This window comes from Cucurbita pepo, chromosome 19 (assembly GCF_057944985.1).
Source record: "Cucurbita pepo subsp. pepo isolate OVF chromosome 19, ASM5794498v1, whole genome shotgun sequence".
Classification (NCBI taxonomy): Eukaryota; Viridiplantae; Streptophyta; class Magnoliopsida; order Cucurbitales; family Cucurbitaceae; genus Cucurbita; species Cucurbita pepo.
The window spans coordinates 8341818-8363130 of NC_141816.1; the positions used below are offsets into that span (position 1 = coordinate 8341818).

General features: G+C 35.2%; 3 protein-coding genes across 5 annotated transcripts; 2 read left to right on the forward strand and 1 right to left on the reverse strand.

Annotated features, from left to right (window-relative positions):
* The first annotated feature begins 448 nt into the window (after positions 1-448).
* On the forward strand, positions 449-6608 carry LOC111781047 (uncharacterized). Its single transcript, XM_023661444.2, has 9 exons — positions 449-602; positions 2469-2683; positions 2782-2977; positions 3716-3886; positions 3971-4087; positions 5401-5598; positions 5689-5748; positions 5835-5933; positions 6261-6608. The coding sequence occupies exons 2-9, from the start codon at positions 2541-2543 to the stop codon at positions 6324-6326; spliced, it is 1050 nt and encodes a 349-aa protein (XP_023517212.1). The 5' UTR covers positions 449-602; positions 2469-2540; the 3' UTR covers positions 6327-6608.
* A 41-nt stretch (positions 6609-6649) lies between these two features.
* LOC111781048 (aquaporin PIP2-1) lies at positions 6650-8086 on the reverse strand. Its single transcript, XM_023661446.2, has 4 exons — positions 7713-8086; positions 7335-7630; positions 7116-7256; positions 6650-7026 (listed from the first exon to the last, which is right to left on the reverse strand). Exons 1-4 carry the CDS (start codon positions 8008-8010, stop codon positions 6907-6909), a joined length of 855 nt encoding a protein of 284 aa, XP_023517214.2. The 5' UTR covers positions 8011-8086; the 3' UTR covers positions 6650-6906.
* Positions 8087-11930: 3844 nt separating this feature from the next.
* LOC111781049 (aquaporin PIP2-2) lies at positions 11931-15096 on the forward strand. 3 transcript variants are annotated; one of them, XM_023661451.2, is made up of 5 exons: positions 11931-12218; positions 13871-14137; positions 14217-14512; positions 14595-14735; positions 14829-15096. In XM_023661451.2, exons 2-5 carry the CDS (start codon positions 13873-13875, stop codon positions 14946-14948), a joined length of 822 nt encoding a protein of 273 aa, XP_023517219.2. In that variant the 5' UTR covers positions 11931-12218; positions 13871-13872; the 3' UTR covers positions 14949-15096. The 3 variants fall into 3 exon arrangements, with proteins under 3 accessions (XP_023517219.2, XP_086976029.1, XP_023517217.2); XM_087119903.1 differs by lacking the exon at positions 11931-12218 and adding an exon at positions 13205-13316; XM_023661449.2 differs by lacking the exon at positions 11931-12218 and having other exon boundaries at positions 13499-14137.
* Positions 15097-21313: the final 6217 nt, after the last annotated feature.

Here is a 21313-nt window from a genome sequence, read left to right on the forward strand (position 1 = left end):
TGAACATCCAAACGACACCGTAAACGCCGCATTGTTCGTCAGCCCTATGAAAAGACCGCCGCAAAAACTCGTCGGAGGTAGTCTCCGGCGGGAAACCCGCAACCGCCTCCGGCTTCAACATGCTTAGACGTGAGCTGAAGGTTGGAGGAGTAGCAGTGCAGTTGCAGAGTAAGTGAAGTGAAGAAAAAATAATAATTATTTTTATTAAAAAATTAATGGTAAAGAATAAATATCTTATTAATTTTTCATAAGAATAATTAAAACTCCAAATAATAATTAAAAAAAATTATTTGTGTATATATTTTCTCAACCTATTTTTATCTATAAAACTATTTAAGGAAAATAAAGTTCATATATTTCTTTCAATAATATTAACGATTTTTATAATAAGATTTTAATTTTGATTTACTTATTTTTATCAAAAAAAAAAAAAAAAAAAAAATAGATTTCTTAATTCTAAAATAGAAATTCAAATATTTCCGTTCCACCCTTCTTCTTCAGGGGACGGGATTTGTGTTCTTCGCAGGACCTGTCGCTTCGTGTTCCAAATTCTCTCTGATTCTCATCTTCGTAATCGAACTGTCTCTCATCGTTTACTTCGGGTACGTTTCTCCATCGTTTCTAGTTGATTGAACAAGTTTCGATTGGCATCTGTATTTGTTTCACATTTGATTTGATCTTTATTTGTGGCTGTTAATTTGTTTTTGACCAACTTTTGATTAAAATTTCTCTGCGTAGTTGAATTTAGGGGATTGAATTGTAGTCTCGTCGGATCAGGAAAAAAACTTAAGATCCTTTTTCGTTTTGTGAACATTTTGCAGAAATTTGATAAACTTTCTCTATTTTGTATTTTCGATCCTGCATTCCCTCTTTTCATTCCAGCCAAAACAGAATGTTTACTTTCTAGAACTGCGCCTGGTCTAACCTTTCTGTATTTTGCTATAGACGTTTGATTCCCGTCGCAAATTTCAAGTTCGTCCCTCTACTTAGTGTAGATAAATTAAGCAAGTGGATAATTCAATGCCATCCAAGAGATATTAAGGCCGGGGAGGAATATGCTAAACTTCTCGTTTTTTTGAGAGAGAGATATGTTTTTCAGGTAGTATTTAAACACTACTTCATTCACTAATTTAGCTTTTCAAAAACCAAGTCAAGTTTTGGAAATTCAAAATCACTAGTTTTTTTGTCATTAAAATTTTGTTAAAAATTCAAATCTTATCTTGAAAATATGAAATCCATTATAGAGAAAGAATTAAAATACAAGCACAGTTTTAAAAAAAAAAAAAACAAAAACAAAAACCAGAAACCAAATGTTTATCAAACAGGCTTAATTTGCAAACTAACATAAAATCCTGTTTGTATGTGATGTTTGAAAAAAGAAGAACCTGATTGAATATTTACATCAGAATGCAAGGATGACCATATAAGGATTTTGCATCTTGTTTCTGATGGATGGTAATCATTGAATTTGGCTCAGTGTTAAACTTCTCGATGTTGTTCGCTTTTGGTTTAAATCATTTGCCATTCTTGTCAGACAAGTTCTTACACAATGTACATTCAGTAGTAGTACCTTTTTGTTTCTTAAGATGAGCATAGGAAAAGGAAAACTACTGGCTTTATATTTATTTCTCTTTCTCCAAAAATCTTGTTCACGAAATCAGTGTAATTTAATAACTAAAGATTAAAACCAGAGCTAACTATTCTGCCATAAAAATTGGTGAAATATGGTTTGTTTTCTTATTTGTTTCACCGTCAACAAAAAAAAATTAGTATGGGGTTGTGCATTCAGTTGTTGCTGCTCCATCTGCCTTGTTTAAATTTGATTTCTCTCTAGTTAATTTTTGAATTTAAGTAGCTTGAGATGATGATTTTATCTAATTCTTTTGTTATAATACTAGATTTTTGGGTTTCCTCGAATGGAATAATATTGTCAACTTCTATGTCATTGTAAATGGCCATGTCTGTAGTAGTAGTGTAGGTTTGAAATATCCCTCCATGGTCTTAGTAGTTTACTCACCATTTTTCATCTTTTGAAATTTAAGCCTCTTGTTGCCAGAACTTGTTGGTTTTCTTAATCTTGTAGTATTGGAACACAGTTATTATTGGGAACTTGTGGGTATTTTGAAATGGATGAAAGCTTACGATGTGGTATGCTGTGATTATAATTATCATCAAACAACTCATAACTAGTTTGTCGTTTTTGCATTTTTATGAATAGTAGTTCTCACAAAATGTTTGGATTGTTTTCAGATATACTTTCTGGAAAAATCTTTTAAAAAATGCAACCCATAGTGATGTGAAGTTTGGTCTTATTTTGAACTCTATATTAACTAGACTATTTTTGTACTCCCTGAAGTTCTAGTGAAGTTGTTATTTACTGCATTTTATATGTATGCCTGCTCTTAAAAGTGGCTTGCCTTTTACCTACTATATTTACTTGTTGGTTCTTGTTTGCCTATATTTTGTAGGCAGTAAAATGTCTATCATGTTAAAGAACGCAGAGGAACATTATCTGCTGGGAGCCTAAATATAATGGTGGAATGGAAAGGAAAAGGATAGATGACTTAGAACCAGGTCCACTTCCTTCGCCCAAACAAGTAGACAGATTTGGATTCTTAAAGCAGGAACATAATAGTTCTCCAGATGTTACAACCAAGAACCGGTCCACCAACGTTAATGAGAGGTATGCTTTTATTGATAGCTCAATAATTTCTTTGACATTCTGCTTTTCTTTATCAAGGATTGTGCTGATTATGCGTTGTGGATATCCTACCATTTCAGGGAGGAAAGGAGAGTTAGAAAATGGAGGAAGATGATTGGAGTTGGAGGGAGTGACTGGAAGCATTATGTTAGGAGAAAACCTAACGTTGTTAAAAGGCGTATAAGGAAAGGTATTCCTGATTGTTTAAGAGGTCTTGTTTGGCAGTTGATTTCTGGAAGTCGAGACTTATTGTTGATGAATCCTGGAGTTTATGAGGTATTGAGATTTTTTGGAATTTGGTTGAGGTTATGGTCTTAACATGAGTTTTTCCACATATTTTTGTTGTAAACTTCCTAAAAATCTAAAAAGTAGTTAGTTTCTGTATCCTAAATAGTTTTTGAAGTGTCAAGTTTTAAAAGTATACATGGCTCTTTTAAAAGCTTTAGATATTTAATGTACCGGGGTTATAATTTTTCATTCTTATTAATGAATGTGTTTTCTTGTAAAATTTGATTGACATCTCAAATGAAAAAATGAAGCAAATGTATGATCGACATTGATCACAAAATATGTGGTAGGACTTAACCACTTCATGTTTCATTTTGTGAGGTGTCCTATGATATGATTAGTCTGACTGACTATAGATGCTACTATATATTGATTGACATGTATCGCAGCTACTATTGGGTGTGTTTATGTGTAGTGAGAATGCAATGTCATCAGTAAAGTAGAAACCTTTAGGCTTATCTTATACAACAAGGTCAATACATTATTATTTTTGTGGCCTTCTTTAGTAGTTCTATAAATACATAGTTCTAAGGATTATGGTATTAGATGGCATATTTTTTCCGCAATCGGTTCCTTGGAATTGTATATACATTTAGATATTTCTCATACTTCCCTCACATGTTTTTCTTTCAGTTCATGAACATGTTACTTTATGCCATTTTTCAGACTCTTATAAATCAAGTCCCAAGGATGATGGTAATCAAGTAGTAATATTTTTGTTTACAGCAATTGGTAATATATGAGACATCAGCCTCTGAATTGGATATCATTCGAGATATCTCCCGTACCTTTCCTTCACATGTCTTCTTCCAACAGAGACATGGGCCTGGTCAAAGATCTCTCTACAATGTTTTAAAGGCGTATTCAGTTTTTGATCGGAATGTTGGATATGTTCAGGTTCTGGATCTTCTATATTTTATCATTAGTCATGTTTAAACAACTGTATTGGGTGAACGATATGCAATGTTTTTGAGCTTGTAGGGGATGGGATTTTTAGCTGGTTTGTTGCTTCTCTATATGAGTGAAGAGGATGCGTTCTGGTTGTTGGTCGCATTACTTAAAGGTGCAGTTCATGCTCCTATGGAAGGATTATATCTGGTAACTCTATTCTTCGAGATCTCTCCTTTATTTTGAGTTCAACTTTATAATAGTTAGCAATCCTGAAATTTTGAGAATCAGGACAAATGAATGGACATCATCTCCCTTCTGGTGCTGTGTTCCTGGGTTAAATATTGGCTGAAATTTGTTCGGTAGGTTCATATTCTGATAGGTCTGCCACATTGCATGTAGTCGAAATGCTAAACTCTTTGAACAAGCAAACAACATAAGCTTCAGGGCCAATTTTTTGTAGGTGAAATGTTTGACCTTTGATTATTATTCATCGTTAATAGTGATAAGAAAGGAAAGTTTTTTATTTTTTATTTTTTATCCTTCTTTACCCCCATAATGATATTGAATAGCGGGAATTATTTGTTTTTTCACTGTATTTTTTAAAATAAAGGTTTAAATGTCCCTCAAAAGTAAGTAGATACGAAACATATAAAATGCTGTTAATCCTACTGTGGAACAGGCTATTATTGCGAAAATCGGTGAATACAACCAACTACCATTAAGAATTTCATCTTTGGACCAAAAGCAGACAAGGGGTGGAATACCACAGAGAGAAAGGGTATCTAATAAAAAAGCATTTTTTGAACTCTTTGAATAAGCCCACACCATATTCTCCAATGCCAATTTTTTCTAGTACCCTGCACAGTCCTACCTAAACCAGGAAATTCGAAAGAGATGTTCAGTGTCATCTGCTTCTTCACAAATACTTCACACCTTTGTTTTTCTCTTACTGGTGTTATACGCTTAAGAGCAAGATATCAACAAAGAATTGAGTTTTTCCCTTGCACTTCTCTTGATCAAGTTAATGAACTATGTAGAAGTTAGGGTACTCTATTCTAGCACTAACTTTAAGAACGATTTGCTAGTGAACATAATTAATCGATCCAACTTCCCTCAATTCTGACCTCGACTATGTCTAAATTTACTCAAAAAGTTCCAGGAGATTTCCCCAATCTGCTACCTTTCTATCGTTGAATAACCAGATTACAACTCTTCATGACAGATTTTTGTTCTAAATTTTATTTTGTTTCTGATATGCTTTTCATTTGTTATTATTCATCCAACGATGGTTTCTGAATGACCAGGTGCTTATAACTAATGAATGGTTATAGACTTGCATAAACTACTTTAGAGTAGTCTGCTAAATATACGTTGGTGCATAATTTACAAATTGGTCTGAAGTCTTGCCGTCAATTACGTTTCTGTGTGTTGTATCAGATGTTAAGTACTTCAATTGAACTATGTTGAGTTACATTTGAAGAACTTTTTTTTTCTTTCTTTTTTTTTTTTTTTTTTGATAGGCGGGGCTTCCTCTAGTGCAGCAGTACCTATTTCAATTTGATAACCTTGTGAGAGAGCAGCTGCCGAAGCTTGGTGAGCATTTTACACGAGAGATGATAAATCCTAGCATGTACGCTAGCCAATGGTTTATTACCGTTTTCTCTTACTCCGTCCCCTTCCATTTGGCTCTACGAATTTGGGATGTCTTTCTTTATGAGGTTGGTTACTTCAAACCATATACATCCTTTTCTGCAACAGAATTCTTCTTTAAAGAAGTTCACACTTGCTAGTAATGTTTCCTACGACAGGGTGTTAGGATTGTTTTTAAAGCTGGTTTGGCTCTTCTCAAATACTGCCACGATGACTTGGTGAGTCATGAATTGCTTCACATGGATTCTGCAGCCATATGTCCATGGCTGCAAGGTGCCAATATAACTTTTTATTTCTCACACAGGTAAAGTTGCCTTTTGAAAACCTCATACATGCTTTGCGAAACTTCCCAGAGGATGCAATGGATCCAGATACCTTATTGCCCATGGCTTACTCAATTAAAGTACGTCTCTTTTCTATGTACCCCCTCTCCCAAGGCCCGAACTTAGCAACAATGAAAACTAACATTATGTGAATCGAGCATAAATATTTGGTGGGAATTCATGATTGAATTTGATAAACACGCTATTATAGAATCTAAATCAAATAAAGGAAAACCTGTTATTCAATGGATCGTAAGTCATTGCATCAGGTTTGGCAGTTTCACACGAAGGAACCCGATTCATCATGTTCATCTCTACATTGTGTTCTTTGATTCTGGAAATATCCTTTGTTTCTTGGAGATTTGGTGGGGTTTGAATTTTGTTATTGGTTTTTGCTTAATGATTAGGTTTCCAAGCAGCTGGAGGAATCAAGACTTCTGTATGAGAAGCAGCTGCATGGAAAGGACATTTAGGACGCTGATATTAGTGGGAATCAGGAACGGCTGAGTTGAAGGTTGTCTTTTTTCCCCTATCTCATTGAAGCTAAGTGGTGTAGCCAATTGGAAACCATAGAAAAGTTATTCTTTTATGAGTCTTCTGTCGCATCTGAATTGTCTAGAATGTAAGCTAAATGATGCATACACTCATCATTCTATCATTTTATTATTTGGTTTGAGTTTTGTACAAATGCTTTGTAAATCCCTAGTCCTCCTACCTTTTTTATGAACAACAAGAAGTTCATAAAATTTTCACAACTTGTATCGAATGATCAATATATAAAATATGGATTATCCCATTTCTCAAAGCAAACCTACTTTGTTTTGCAATTTTATAACAGGAACCTTCAAATTGGTGGCTAAAACAAGAGCAAATTTACACAAATTAGAGAGAATTGAAGTACTACAGCAACACAAAATATAGCAGAAGAAGAAACAGATAAAGAGCAGTGAAGAAGGGCACAGATAAAAGAAGTGCCCCTTAACTAAAAGCAAACTCAGATTTCATCCATGGCGATGAACATTTAGATCTAAAACCTTGCTTGTTCTTCCATCATTAGACGCTGTGGGTACTCCTGAAGGATCCCAGAGCTTTAACTGCTCCAGCTCTCAATATGAACTGGTGATAAAACGCAGCAATGAGAGCTCCAATGAAGGGTCCAACCCAGAAAATCCACTGTTTCAGATGAACACAAAAGGAACAAAAACATTCAGATTTGAAGTTCAGAAAATCAAGGGTTGTTAAGGGTTAAGGAAGAGAATTACATGGTCATTCCAGGGCTTGCTGTGGTTGAACACCACCGCAGCGCCGAAGCTTCGAGCTGGGTTAATACCGGTGCCGGTGATCGGAATGGTGGCCAGGTGAACCATGAACACGGCGAACCCAATTGGGAGTGGTGCTAGTACCTTTAATTTCAATGGCAAACAAGATCATTAGGCTATGGAATTAGAAGCTTTTCTTGGAGATTTAAGTATTAAACTTACAGGAATGTGAGAATCTCTTGCGCTTCTCTTGGGATCTGTAGCAGAGAAGACAGTGTAGACAAGAACGAAGGTTCCGATAATCTCAGCGGCCAAGCCGGTGCCGGTGCTGTAACCTTCAGCTAGCGAATTGGCTCCACCGCCGTAGCGATTGTAGAGACCCTTCTGAAACGATTTGACCAACGCACATCCACAAATGGCTCCAACACACTGAGCCACCATATACAAAACGGCCCTCACCAACGACACTTTCCGTGCCAAAAACAACCCAAATGTCACCGCCGGATTGATATGCCCACCTGCAAAAACGGGATGAACACATATTACTAAAACCCACCAAAACCCACAAGCTGATTTCGACAGAAATCTCATAAAACTCACCGGAAATCCCAGCGGTGCAGTAAACAAGAACGAAGATCATTCCACCAAAGGCCCAAGCGATGCCGAGAATGCCGACCCCGCCGCAGATATGGCCCCCGTGGTCGACGTCGGACTGGCTGCTGTAGCCAATGACAGTGAGAACAGTAACGTACAAGAACAGAAGCGTGGCGATGAACTCGGCAATGATGGCTCTGTAGAATGACCACTGAGTGAACTCCTCGACGTCGATCAACGGCGCCGGAGGTGGGTCGTGGTAGTCCTTGGCGGCGAATCCACCAGCTTCAGAATCCTTGGCCATGGTGCAGGGTGAAGAAATTGAAGAGAGAAAACAGAGGAAGAATTGCAGAGAGGGGGAGATGAGCGAAGGGGTAGTGGTGGAAAGAAGAAGTTTATAGGAGAATGAGAGAGCAGAGATTCCATTAACGAAGTGGAAATTTCTTGCCGCCCCATTTTGAAAAAGTTTCCATTTTCTGTCGCTTTCAGAGACCCCACAGTGTCCGTTGAGAGTGAAAGAGGATCCATTGATGCGCGCACTGTCGTCTTCTCTTCTCTTCTGGTACCTTCTCGCCTCACATGGATTTTTTTTTTTTTTTTTTTTTTTAATAATTATTCCTTTCTCAATTTTAGCCTAATTTACTTTAATTTTGTACAAAAACTTCATTTTTGTAAAAATTAACCACAAACCCATTAAAAAATAGTTTAGATAGATCGTTACATTCTCCTTTAAATAAGGAATCGAGATAAGATTTTCTCTTAGCTCAACAGAGTCAGGGACGGTGATTATATACGTGTCTCCATCACACCCAGTTCACTTTATCCAGAGAATCTCACCAAAATAAATAAATAGAGAATTTCATGAGAAATTTTTTTTTGTTCGTGATTCGGGACATCTATGTATAATTTCCTAATTTGTTGAATTCTACTCTAATGGTTTATTATAAATATAAAATTAAATATTCTAAATTTGTTGGAAACAAATAAATAAATAATCTAATTTATTTTAGTAGCTTCACGATCCTTGATATTGTAATTAAACCAAAAATTTAATTATAAAAAAATAAACATATAAGTAATATAATATTATATTAAATTAGAACAACGTGATGAGATTCTCACTTTTGTGTACTTTATAAAATTAAAAAATTAGGTATTAACCATTTTCAATTATTTTTTATTGGGGAAGTTTGGTTCTTAATTTTAAATAATTTATATTTTGTTTTCTAATAATATTATAATAAGTCATAATAAGCATAGCCCGTGAAACTAGCCTAGAATCTAACTGACACGTGGACAAATTTCAGCCACTAGTTTTTTTTTTTCCTCTTTTTTAATCACGCTGCACATGAATATTTATCACGGGAAAACTCTCTCTTTTTATTTTATTTTATTTTTTAATTGTGTAATTACTTTAATAAATTATTTTAACTTTAAAATGTTATTTTATTAAAAAAAAAACCATAAATATATCCATATTCACAAAAATAGAATATCCAGCCTTTATGATTGCAAGCCTACAAAATATATTGTTTCTATCTTGAGAAGATTGAGTTCATGTGCCAAAGATACTCAAAAATAAATAAATAAATAAATAATAAACTCAGATGGTATAAGAGCTAGACACGGGACAATGAATCAGTGAGAACGAAACATTTTTTATAAAGGTGTGAAAACCGTAGACTTGAGAGTCGTCCAAACAGTGAGACTTTTATTCGTCATAATAAACATTTGTCTACATGTTTCGACTCGGTTGCATACTCCAATTGAATTAGGTATATAGTTCATATCGAACCCAATTGAAATAATAATATTTTATTTATAAATAATTTGGAAAATGTTATGTTTTAATATTAAAATTGAACAAATACCATGTTTTTTTCATAGAAAAATTTGATGGGAGGAGAAATTGAAGGAGAAGATGTGGGACCCAGGACGGTGGAATTATTGAGATTTGATTGGTCGGTTGCGTGACGCCGAAACCCACTGTGGGCCCACCGGTGGTAAATGGTTGGATACATTTGTCAACACTGTACCCCCTCCCTACCCCTCCCTTTTACTACCTAAACTATTTATTTATTTATTTATTTATTTATTTATTATTAATTACTAAATTATTAAAAAATAATTATTCTAATTTTTTAGTTTGGTGTTTAATATGGTCCTCACCTACGAAATTAAAAAGGTTTAAAATATTTTATTAAAAATAAATTTTAATTTTAATATGATTTTGACTAAAAAAGAAACGAAACATTTTTTTTTTAATAAACGTATTTTAAAATCGTGAGGCTGACGGTGATATGTAATAGGTCAAAACGGACAATATTGTTTAATGGTGGGTTTTGACTATTGCATTTATGGTAAAATATTTTTAATAATTATATATTTTTATTATTATGGTAAAAATATGTATTGAATTACTAAATGTCTTTCAAAATACAAATTTTACATTAAAAAAAAATCCCCAAATATTTATGTGTAGCTATTGGGAAAATGAAACTATTATTAAAAAAAATATAATTATGATTTTTTTTCAATATTTATGGTATGAAGATTTAATTTATTGCCAACAATTTATATTGTCTTCCAATACCAATAATTAGGGTTTTGATGATGTTTTATTTCCAACTTATAGCCTTGCCAAACCCTAATCATAATTGAGTAATTTAATTAATTAAAATATTTGTTTACTTAAACCTCCATGCTAAAATTCCATAAAAAAAATGTTTAATTTAGATTAAATATATTTATCGTCTTAAATTTTAAATTTTAAAAATGTTTAATATTCAAGAATCCAACACAAAAATGCAACTAATTTATGAGCGTTTTTTATTATTTAGAAATAAAAAAAAATATTATTCAAATAAATCAATATTAAAATGAAATTTACCCGACATAAAAGTGCCTAAAAGTCAAAAGATAAATAATAATAGAATATTAAATCTTAAAGGATAGCCCTTAGACATAATAAATAATGAACATTCAATACATCAATTCATAGTTATGCTATAAATAAATAATAAAAAAAAAATCACTTTTCATTTTATTGAAAATTTTCAATAATGGGAATTCATGAATTTTGAATATTATTGTTATTCTAACACGTGGAAAATCAGTAGCCACAAATTTTTTTATTTACTATATGTTATTATTATTTTGTAAAAAAGAGTGACAGCTATTTTCTTAAATATGACAATTTTTTTTTTTTTTTTTTTATCGAGGGGAAAGGAAAAATGAAAAATGAAAATTGGATTCCAAAATTCGGGTTTTTGTCTTTTAGGGAAAAGGGGGAAACATAACGAGTGGCGTAGAGGTACCAAATTTTGAATTAAAAAAACATGTGGCGTAGAGTGATTGGTGGAAAGTAGAGGATGAGTGGGCCCCAGTTCGAGATGGACGGTGGTGGTTGATTTAATCATGAATGGTGATTGGTCGGTTCAATCATGCCTCACCGCCATGTCGTTCACTCATGCGCACGTGACCGTAAACTCAGCCGCAATTCATCACCTACCGTTGCAACGGTAAAATGTAGAATTATTTGATTGTAAATTTCAAATATCAAATATTAAATATTAAATATTTTTATTCGGTGTAATAATCCTAAAAATAAAATAGGATTACAATCATATTTTCGAGTTGGTCGGGTCAAAATGTCAACCTTTCGATATATTTTTATTTTGATTTTTTCAAAAATTCAAATCTCAATATTTATAATTTAGGTGGGATAATTTAAATTGAACAGATTATTAGATAATATAATTACCTTTTCATACAAAAAAATAATTATTATTAATCTTTTTTTGTTGAAAGATACAACGAACTGGATCAGAGAAAAAAATCGACAGATAAGGTAGTCAAGCTACTTACACCTATCGGGTCCCCACGTTTTTTTTATGGGTTTGTTTTGTATTTACAATATTTATGTAAATTGTTTGATATGAATAGATATTATCATAATTTTATTAATACAATTCTAATAATTCCGTTTTAAATAAATATTATTTGGTTAAAAAAAAAAAAAAAAAAAATTAGGACATCCAACAGCCACCGCCTATCAAAGGACGAACACAAGATGCACCGACGCATCCCAATAATTTCCTTTTTTTAATTTTATTTTTCTACGAGCAATAAATTAGCGACACGTGGATGATTCACAGCCGTGAATAATCGATTAGCGGGTCTCATCCGGAGAAGAAGCTTCTAGAGGATTAATGCCATGGAAGCGCGGCATGATCCTTCCTCCTCCTCCTCCTTTACTGCACCGCCGATTTCCGGTGAGTTTATTGCTGTGTTTGGGCGGCATTTGCGGGTGTGCATTGGTGAAATGGTTCCAGAAGGGTGATTCCGATGAGTACGGCGGCGGAGCTAATTCCCTCGCCGATGGTTACAGCGCCGGCACAAAATGTCATCTCCGCCATTGAGGGAGGGAGAGACGGTCGGTTTGTGAAGGAATCACCGCCGGAATTAAGGGCTCCGCCACCAAATAGGAGGAATTGAGTTCGAGTTTGGCAGGTGAGTTATTGACAAATATATTTATGTTGTTAATCTGATGATTAGGTTTGTTAGCTAATCTTAATTATGAACTATTAGAGATTTGTCAGCTAATTTCTCGAACAATTTTTAGTGATTGAGCAAGAACTTTTAATTCTATAAGCATTTCTTAGTCATCTTAGTTTTGAGGTCATTTTCATTTGAATATGCTAATGGTTCACTTACCTACACTTTCTTTATTCGGGTATCACATGTCTATCAGTTTCCGCCTTAGTTCATCCCTAAATCACATCTTATAAGGAGAGGTACCGCTCTAATACCATTTGTGACAACCCATGTGTAACGACCCAGATCCACCGCTAGCAGATATTGTCCTCTTTGGGGAATATCCTCTTTGGGCTTCCCCTCAAGGCTATAAAACGCGTTTACTAGGAGAAGGTTTCCACACCCTTATAAGTGGTGGTTTGTTTTCCTCATCACAATCCACCCCCCCCCCCCCCTCGGGACCCAGCATCCTTACTGGCACACCACCTCGTGTCTACCCCCCTTCGAGGAACAGCGAGAAGGCTGGCACATCGTTTGGTGTCGGGCTCTGATACCATTTTAACGACCTAGATCCACCGCTAGCAGATATTGTCCTCTTTGGGCTTTCCCTTTCGGGCTTCCCCTCAAGGCTATAAAACGCGTCTACTAGGAGAAGAAGGTTTCCACACCCTTATAAGTAGTGGTTTGTTCTCCTCCCCAACCAATGTGGGTCATCACACCATGCCCCTATATTCGTCGCTTATAAGAGAATATTATTCTCACCGACTAACAGAGTGTTTTCAACATGTTTTGTCTTCACTCGCATGTTCTTTAAGAAAATTCCCAAGAGGTCACCAACATAAATTAGGAAGTTCTTATGATCGAATGGCCAAAAAGAAAGATACACAATAACTTTTAATTCTTTTAAGTCTTTCTTTAGTTATAATATCTTCATAATTGCTCTTATTTGAATATGGTATCAGTTCACTTTCTTCACGTGAAGCTCGAAGGCAAGCCCAAGACACAGAGCAAGCTCATTGTGAAGCTTGTGGGCAAGCCCAAGACGCCAAGCAACCTCATGCTAAAGGCCATAAAGTAAGGACGTAGCTTAAAAACTTATAGTTATAGCAAATTGTAGAGTCAGGCAAACACCATAGCAGCATCCTACATCCTCTGTTTTTCAACACAAATCTGCTACCCTTTTAGCTAAATAACGAGTATGCAAATCAGCTAACTCATTACTCATTCAAACTTACCATATCTAAAAGTAGGTGAGGAGGCAGAAGAATTGCTATGAACAATTTAATGTGTGGGATCCAACATGCCTCTACTTTAAATGCCTAGAAATGGGTAGCCACGCATTTATTAGCTTCAACTAAACTCTCTGAATTCTGCTTCCATGCCTACCTCTTTCTTGGTCGATCCACTCTGTTTCGAGTAAAGCGCTTACAGAGCTTGAAGAAGATGAACTTAGCGTACTGAGCTGGTCATTGACAATGGCATTAAATACCCAAACAGAGTACAGAGGAAATAAATTACAAACCATGACAGCTTTCTACCATCTCCTTTAAATATATCTCTGCTTCAATCTCTGCCCTCCATTGTTGCTCCTCTGTTTTCAAGCTCTAATTGCTCGATCATTTTCGTAGCAATGTCGGCTGCCAAGGACTACCAAGACCCGCCTCCGACCCCATTGATCGACGTTGAGGAGTTTACTCAGTGGTCATTTTACAGAGCCATTATCGCTGAGTTCGTCGCCACGCTTCTGTTCTTGTACATTCTTGTTCTCACTGTGATTGGATCTTCCAAGTTGTCGGATACTGAAAGCCACTGCGGTGGGGTTGGCGTTTTGGGTATTGCCTGGGCTGTCGGTGGCATGATCTTCGTCCTTGTTTACTGTACGGCTGGAATTTCTGGTGAGTTTATTGCTCTGTTTTTCTCTGTTTCTCTCTGTTTTTTGAAAAAGGATTACCCTGTTTTTGTTGAACTGTGTAGGAGGGCATATTAACCCGGCGGTCACGTTCGGGCTGTTATTGGCTCGAAAAATCTCTCTAATCAGAGCTGTTCTTTACATTATGGCTCAATGTTTGGGGGCCATTTGTGGTTGTGGGTTAGCTAAATCGTTTCAGAAGGGTTATTACGTTCGGTACAAAGGTGGAGCCAATATGCTCTCCCATGAGTACAGCATCGGCACCGGCTTAGCCGCAGAAATCATCGGAACTTTTGTTCTTGTTTACACTGTCTTCTCCGCCACTGACCCCAAGAGAAACGCTAGAGATTCTCACGTCCCTGTAAGTTTATTGAATGCCCCAAATTGCGTTCAGCTTTGAGGCTCATTTTAGAATTAATCTTTGTTTAAACTCAAAATCGAAGGTTTTGGCGCCACTCCCAATTGGGTTCGCAGTGTTTATGGTTCATTTAGCCACCATTCCGATCACCGGCACCGGCATAAACCCAGCTCGAAGCTTAGGAGCTGCAGTGATCTATAACGAAGCTGAAGCCTGGGATCACCATGTAACTTCTTCCTCCATTTTCTTTTAAGCTTTTGGATCATTGTTTCACAGATCAAGAAATTAAAGCCTTTTTCTTTTTTCGACTTTTGAACAGTGGATCTTTTGGGTTGGGCCGTTCATTGGAGCTGCCATTGCTGCCATTTATCATCAAGTCATAATAAGAGCAGGGGCAGTCAAAGCACTGGGCTCGTTCAGAAGTTCCTCCGCCGTATAAATCTTATCCAGATCGCCATTATATGAGCTCTCTTCCCAATTGCTCTGTTTATTGTTCTTTTCCTCTGTTTTCCTCTGCCATTTATGTAATTCTGACTTCGCTTTCGTTTTCATGCTAAATTAATCAAGTGGGTCAAGTTTATGCTTAATGATCATTATGCCGTTAGAATTTACATACGTCTTTTCATACATAGCTTAAGACATTCATACTCGATCAAGATGCCAGAAAAAACAGGGCAAAAAACAGGGCAAAAACAGAGCAAAAAAGAAAAGAGTTTCATAGTTATGGCTGTTTAGCTTCATTTGTTTCTTCAATTTCTTCGTCTTCTTTAATGGTGTCCAAGCGAGGAGAGTGAGGAGGCTTGATGGGAAAAGCAAAGAAAGGCGGTGCCTTTTCAACCCATTTTTGCAGAGCTCTAAGCTTGGTTGCCATGAAGCCTAGTGATGTCTGATTTGCAGGGCGAAGTTGCAGAGATGGAGGAGGAAGATGAGTGATTTGGAGTTGAGATGGGAAATGATTAGTGGGTTCGGTTTTTATAAGGCTGATACTGACACCGAGTGAGTGATCCTACGAAGAAAGCACCAAAAAGAGTCATTATTTATGTGGTTAATTGAATTAGAGCATGTGAAGCATACCCATGATTCTGTTCCTTTTTCGTCCTCTAATGGCCTTAATTTCCATTAAAACATTGTATCATGGCTGTGTGTAGTATATAGTATTTGGAGTGGTTGCATATAGTTCTTTATGTGGAATGAACATGTCCCGTCTTAAGTAAAGACGTCGACTTAAAAAAAAAAATTCAATTTTTATCGACTTAACCTTTAATTTGAAAAGGTGCTATACTTGAAATTTTACTATGAAATTTTCATATTAAATGGACGATAAATAGAAAGTAGTGAGAGATTTCTGAGAGATTTCTCCATATTAACTAAACGGGAGAGATGCCATAAGAGACGAAGATTATATTCTCTCCCACCTTGATATGAATGCAGCAAAATTTACTTCTTAATCTAATTCCTTCCACAAGTTCACTTTGATCCCACAAAAATAAATGAAAAATTTTGCAAGAATAGAAAATAGTGGAAATTGAAATTAGTAGATTTAAAAACGGGCTTGGTGGCTTAGGTTGTTGTGGCTTGGGCTATTACAAATTATATTAGAGCCAACACTCGGCCCCAGGCCTTGAAGGGGTGGAGTGTGAGATCCTACATAGTTGGAGCGAGAATGATTGGAGATTGTGAGATCCCACATAGATGGAGATGAGAACGATTGGAGATTGTGAGATCCCACATAGTTGGAGACAAAAACGATTGGGGATTGTGAGATCCCACATAGTTGGAGACAAAAACGATTGGAGATTGTGAGATCCCACATAGTTGGAGACAAAAACGATTGGGGATTGTGAGATCCCACATAGTTGGAGACAAAAACGATTGGGAATTGTGAGATCCCACATAGTTGGAGACAAGAACGAAACATTTTTTTTATAAAGTGTGAAAACCTTTCTCCAATAAAGGTGTCATAAAACTTTGAAGGAAAGTCTGAGAAGGAAACAAACAAAGACAATATTTATAAAGCTGTGGACTTAGAACAATATTTATTTTGTATCATATCTAAGGGATTCCTGGGTTCGGGTTGAAGGAGCAATGTCACTCTCATTATCAAATCGACTAGTATCCTTTTCTGTCCATGAGGATTCCAATCACAACAGAGCACCTTCTACTTCTAATAGACCGAGAAGTTGAAAGAGAACAATATTTGTTAGTAGTGTACTTAACGGTTGATATTTCTAAATGTGATGAACGTAGGGTGGATTTAAATTCAATCTCTAATGTCAAAAAATGCTTCAATCCCAATCTTTTTGGTGGTTGAATAAAATGGATGCAAATGAAAATGAAAAGAAATCTATAATTTGTAGATTAAGATAGTGATCATCTCCATTACATAAACAATGGAGGTAGTTTTGAGGAACAAATTAGCTCCCAACATCTGTCCGACCCTTCAAACAAAACAACCAATTCTCCGACAAGAAACATTGTTACAAACCGGAATCATTGGCATCCACAAAACGAAGAAGATTCAAGTTTGTTCTTTGGAGCCATTGATGTGGGGTGAGGATGATCTTCGACGACGACGATGACGATGATGGCGACGACGACAACCTGGTTGGTTGGTTGGTTGGTTGGTTTCATTCATGAATCTTCATCGTAGTCCTCGGGAGTTTCTTCTGTGATGGGGTCCAATGAAGGAACTGTGGAAGGTTTGTTCGGAGAAATGATGGGAGATGGAGCAACCTCCATCCAATGCCTCAAGTTTCTCACTTGCTTCCCCATTTTGATGAACAATGATCAAATTTATTTGCAAGTTTTGGTTTTTTGATCGATTTTGATCGATTTTGGTTTGTTTTGTTTTGTTTTTGTGTATTAGAAAGAGATGTAAAGAGGTTTATATAGTGATATACCCATAAATGAAAGGGAAAGAGAAGTGGAAGAACGATTGGATGGGAGTGAAAGTCTCAAATCTTTCAAATTGGAACAACAACCTTAAATTGGGTTTTACTATTTTTTAGGTTTTGGATGCTCTTTTTGAACCTCCATCTTAAAATCAATTTAAACCAATCATCTCTTATAGGATGTCACACAAGATTACTTGGTTTAGTGTACACGCAAGTCTGCTGTGTGGCAGACTATTGAACATGCACTCGAAGGCATGTGTGTGACAAACCTAGCTTAAGGTTCGACAAAGCTACAAAGCTGGGCAAAAAAACATATGAGAGTTGAGTTTTCCTTAAGGCTAGTTGTGAGTATGTCAAGATCACGACGCTGTACGATTGAAAAAGTACGACCGTGACACTCAACATGCCCTTTGAGATGGTACCATGGGTCAAATCCCAAATTTTTTTATTTTGAATTGAATATCTTTTTGGACCCTCATGGGCTCCGATACGCGAGGTTTCATCTTACAGCCAATCGACAAAGAAAAAGTAACCCAATGTATCTTTTAAAGATTGGGAGGTTTTTTTCATCTTTGAACACGAGATACTTGACATTAACTAGATATCCCATCAAATTCTCGGAGTATTTTGTGAGATAACTTTTAGAGCCAAACATCAAATAACTCCAAAAACAAAGCTAAAATGGGATGAAAACAAAACTAGAAAACTTGAAGAACAAGTAAAGGGATATGGAAGAACTCAACCAATATATATTATGGGATATGGAAAGTGGATGCTTTGCTCACTTGTATTGATCAAAGTGTTATCAATTAGTGGAGGATCTTACTCGGAGAGCACCAAAATGAATGCCCCTTTCGGCCTAAAACTCCTTTTGGCTTATTACGAACACTAATGATATCGTAAACAAATCAAACTTCAAACAAAATTTTTGAAAAGAATCGATAGTCACTATCTATACTAACAAAATACAATGTTGGGCGATCTCTATGAGACGTTTGAGTTTTTGTTAGCTATAGGTATCATCCGATCAATATGGGTATCAATTTCAAATTGAAATCAGCCAAAAATTAAGACTTTGGAAATGGAGGCTTGTTCTTAATTAAGAAAGCATGTGAAAAACACAGAAGATGTTGTAATGAATGAAATGACCTTCCAACCAATGGGCACCACCACCACGTCCTCATGTTTTGATCTTTATTTATTGTATTGGAGGAAGAAAAATACCATCTTTTTTGTGTGGGAAGTGACATATTTGCTTTCGAGTTTGACCTAATTTGGGGGTTTGTTGGGTTGAATTCCGAGCTTTTGTGTTGGTTGAGTTGGCTACCTGAATCGAATAGTGTATAATCTAACCATCGACAAGTTGTTCAAATTTTCTTTTTTTAAAAAAAACTTATCGTATCTACTGTACGTGTCATATTAATAACTAAAATCTCATAAAACTCAAAATATCAAACGTTCATAAGTTTGAATTATTCAAATTATTGAGTCATTTGAATGTCGGTAAACAAAGGCAGAGAAATAAATTCTCATAAAATGCAAAATTAAACGCGTTCATGATTTTGAATATAAAACAATTTATAATTATTCTCAGAGAAAATGATAGGAATCATAATAATCTCTTTCTCGATTCAAATAAATCAAAAGATGGTTTTGAAAAGTATTTATTCAATGGAACATGCACTACAAGAAATAATAGATGTGACAGCTCACGAAAAACATTATGTAGATTATTAATAGCATTTTTCTTGAGTTTTGACGGTCGATATTATTAAAGGTCGGAAACTTTTTAATGACGTCCATTTTATAACGTCTTTTTATTAACTTTATAATATATTAATAGACTTTGTGGGTTCATGTCAATTTTTTAAGGGTCAACAAAAACAATTGAGATGAAATTCTTATTGAACACAACTGGACACAAATATGAACACGAACACGAAAACAATGACAAATAATTTTAGAATGAAGATTAAAGATTTAGATTAGTAGAGACGGTTAAAGATATTTAGCATTACATTACAGTTTAGTTTATCATAAGTATCATATTTGAACTTTTATTACAGATAAATATTTTGGGTATATTTCCATTTCACCTTATTTACGTGCTTGTAAAAGCTTAAAGCTAAGACAAAGAAGATAATTGTGCACTAAAACTTCAACCCAACAAAAAAGGAAGGTCTAGGATGTCTTGAAGTGGCTCCTAGATCTTCACGAACATGTTCTTGATCTTCTGAAATGGTGTCCAAACGAGGAAAAGAAGAAGCCTTCGACGGATAAACAATCAAGTGCGGAGCTTTCTCGATACAGTTCCGAAAAGCTTTGACTTTCTTAGCTGTCGGCATCGTCATCGAACAAATCGACCAAAGCTCAGAAGGAGGAGAGAAAGAAGAAGAAGAAGAGCTGAAAAGAGAGGGTTGTGTGATGGTGAAGAAGATGAAGGGAAGGCATCAAATATTTATAGACACAAAATTGGTTGTTGTTTTTGAATATTATGGTCTTAGTTTAATAATAATGTCAGCACGTTGAAATTTCTCACAAATCCGTTGACTATTCCCACGACCAGAGAGAGTTAAAAGACATGTATTTTGACTTTTATTTTACATTTTAAATACTCGAACGTACATATGTCTAGAAGCACGAGCGGGTCGAATAGGGAAGTTTTCTCAGTTCCGACCTCCTATTTCGTTCACCGTTTATTTTTGTGAGGATTGGAGTAACAATTCTGAGCCGGGATTCCCAACGTTAATTTTTTTTTTTTCTATATAAATGATTTCTATTTTTCAATATAATTTTTATTAAAAATGTAATCTAAGAACAAAAATATAATATAATATATTCAAAATTTGATATTAAAACATATTTTGTTTTAGTAAATTAGTTTTGTACTTTATACGGTGGGACTAAATACAGCCTTATTACGACCCTATTTAGCCAACAGGAAGAAATCTCTCTCCTATCTCTCCTCCTTTCTATGTTTGACTAAGACTCTTCACCCCATTTAGAGTCGGTTCCTATAAAGTTAGTAGAAATCTCTAGTCAGAAGATTTGAAACTTTAACCGAGAGATCATATTTTATGTCTGATAAAGTTAGTAACCACTGAATAGTAAACTTTGACTTAGATTAGTATTACTTGTTTCTGGTCAACTTTCACCTATCATATTATATTGGTTATTTATAGTTATTTATTGTTCTTTTTTTTTTTTTTTTTCTTTTTCAATAGGTTGGAAATAAATGGTATGTTCCATTGAAAATGGTGTTTCTACCGCATTATATTTTTATTAATCTCTTTTGACTTTATATGATTCATTAATTTTGACTTTTGACCCAACATTGAAATAATTGTATTAAAAAAAATATTTGATGAACCTATGAATATATTTAATGGTAAAATGTCATACTTTCATATACCTTTTCAAACATCTTCTTATATTTTTTTTATTTACGTCGAACTAATAAATTATCTCATAAATATTCAAAATAAAGAATGGTCTTAGTTGAATTCCCAAAAATTAATTTATCCAAATTAAAGAGTTGAACCCGTCAAAACTAATTGGTTTGGAAGTTTCTAGGACGGGATGACTATGATCTCTTAGAAGTTGAACTTCTTGGATTACAAAATTAACTTATATTAGGTAGATATAACTTTTTACCACTACGCTTAGTTATAGAATATGGATATTCCCCCGGGTCGAATTCGACACCTACCTTTTCTGTCGAACCCTCTAACACAGAGGACCATGTGGTTATTGGTGATGACGGTGCTATCTTAATTGATGAATTGGGTAGATCTTCCTATTTTTGCAAATCTTCTTTCTCTACATAGAAAGAGAAAGGATTACCCGTCTCAACTATGATAACGACCACGAAAGCTTTTTCATCTCCGTCTTCACCATCTCTTCACGAGCT

Bases quoted from the DNA above. Each gene is read 5' to 3' on its own strand.
- LOC111781049 (XM_023661451.2), top strand. From the start codon at position 13,873: ATGTCGGCTGCCAAGGACTACCAAGACCCGCCTCCGACCCCATTGATC. The intron at 14,138-14,216 runs GTGAGTTTATTG...TGAACTGTGTAG, and splicing joins CTGTACGGCTGGAATTTCTG to GAGGGCATATTAACCCGGCG. The intron at 14,736-14,828 runs GTAACTTCTTCC...ACTTTTGAACAG, and splicing joins CTGAAGCCTGGGATCACCAT to TGGATCTTTTGGGTTGGGCC.
- LOC111781048 (XM_023661446.2), bottom strand. From the start codon at position 8,010: ATGGCCAAGGATTCTGAAGCTGGTGGATTCGCCGCCAAGGACTACCAC. The intron at 7,631-7,712 runs GTGAGTTTTATG...CCGTTTTTGCAG, and splicing joins CTGCACCGCTGGGATTTCCG to GTGGGCATATCAATCCGGCG. The intron at 7,257-7,334 runs GTAAGTTTAATA...TTGAAATTAAAG, and splicing joins CAAGAGATTCTCACATTCCT to GTACTAGCACCACTCCCAAT.
- LOC111781047 (XM_023661444.2), top strand. From the start codon at position 2,541: ATGGAAAGGAAAAGGATAGATGACTTAGAACCAGGTCCACTTCCTTCG. The intron at 3,887-3,970 runs GTTCTGGATCTT...TTGAGCTTGTAG, and splicing joins GGAATGTTGGATATGTTCAG to GGGATGGGATTTTTAGCTGG. The intron at 5,599-5,688 runs GTTGGTTACTTC...TTCCTACGACAG, and splicing joins GGGATGTCTTTCTTTATGAG to GGTGTTAGGATTGTTTTTAA.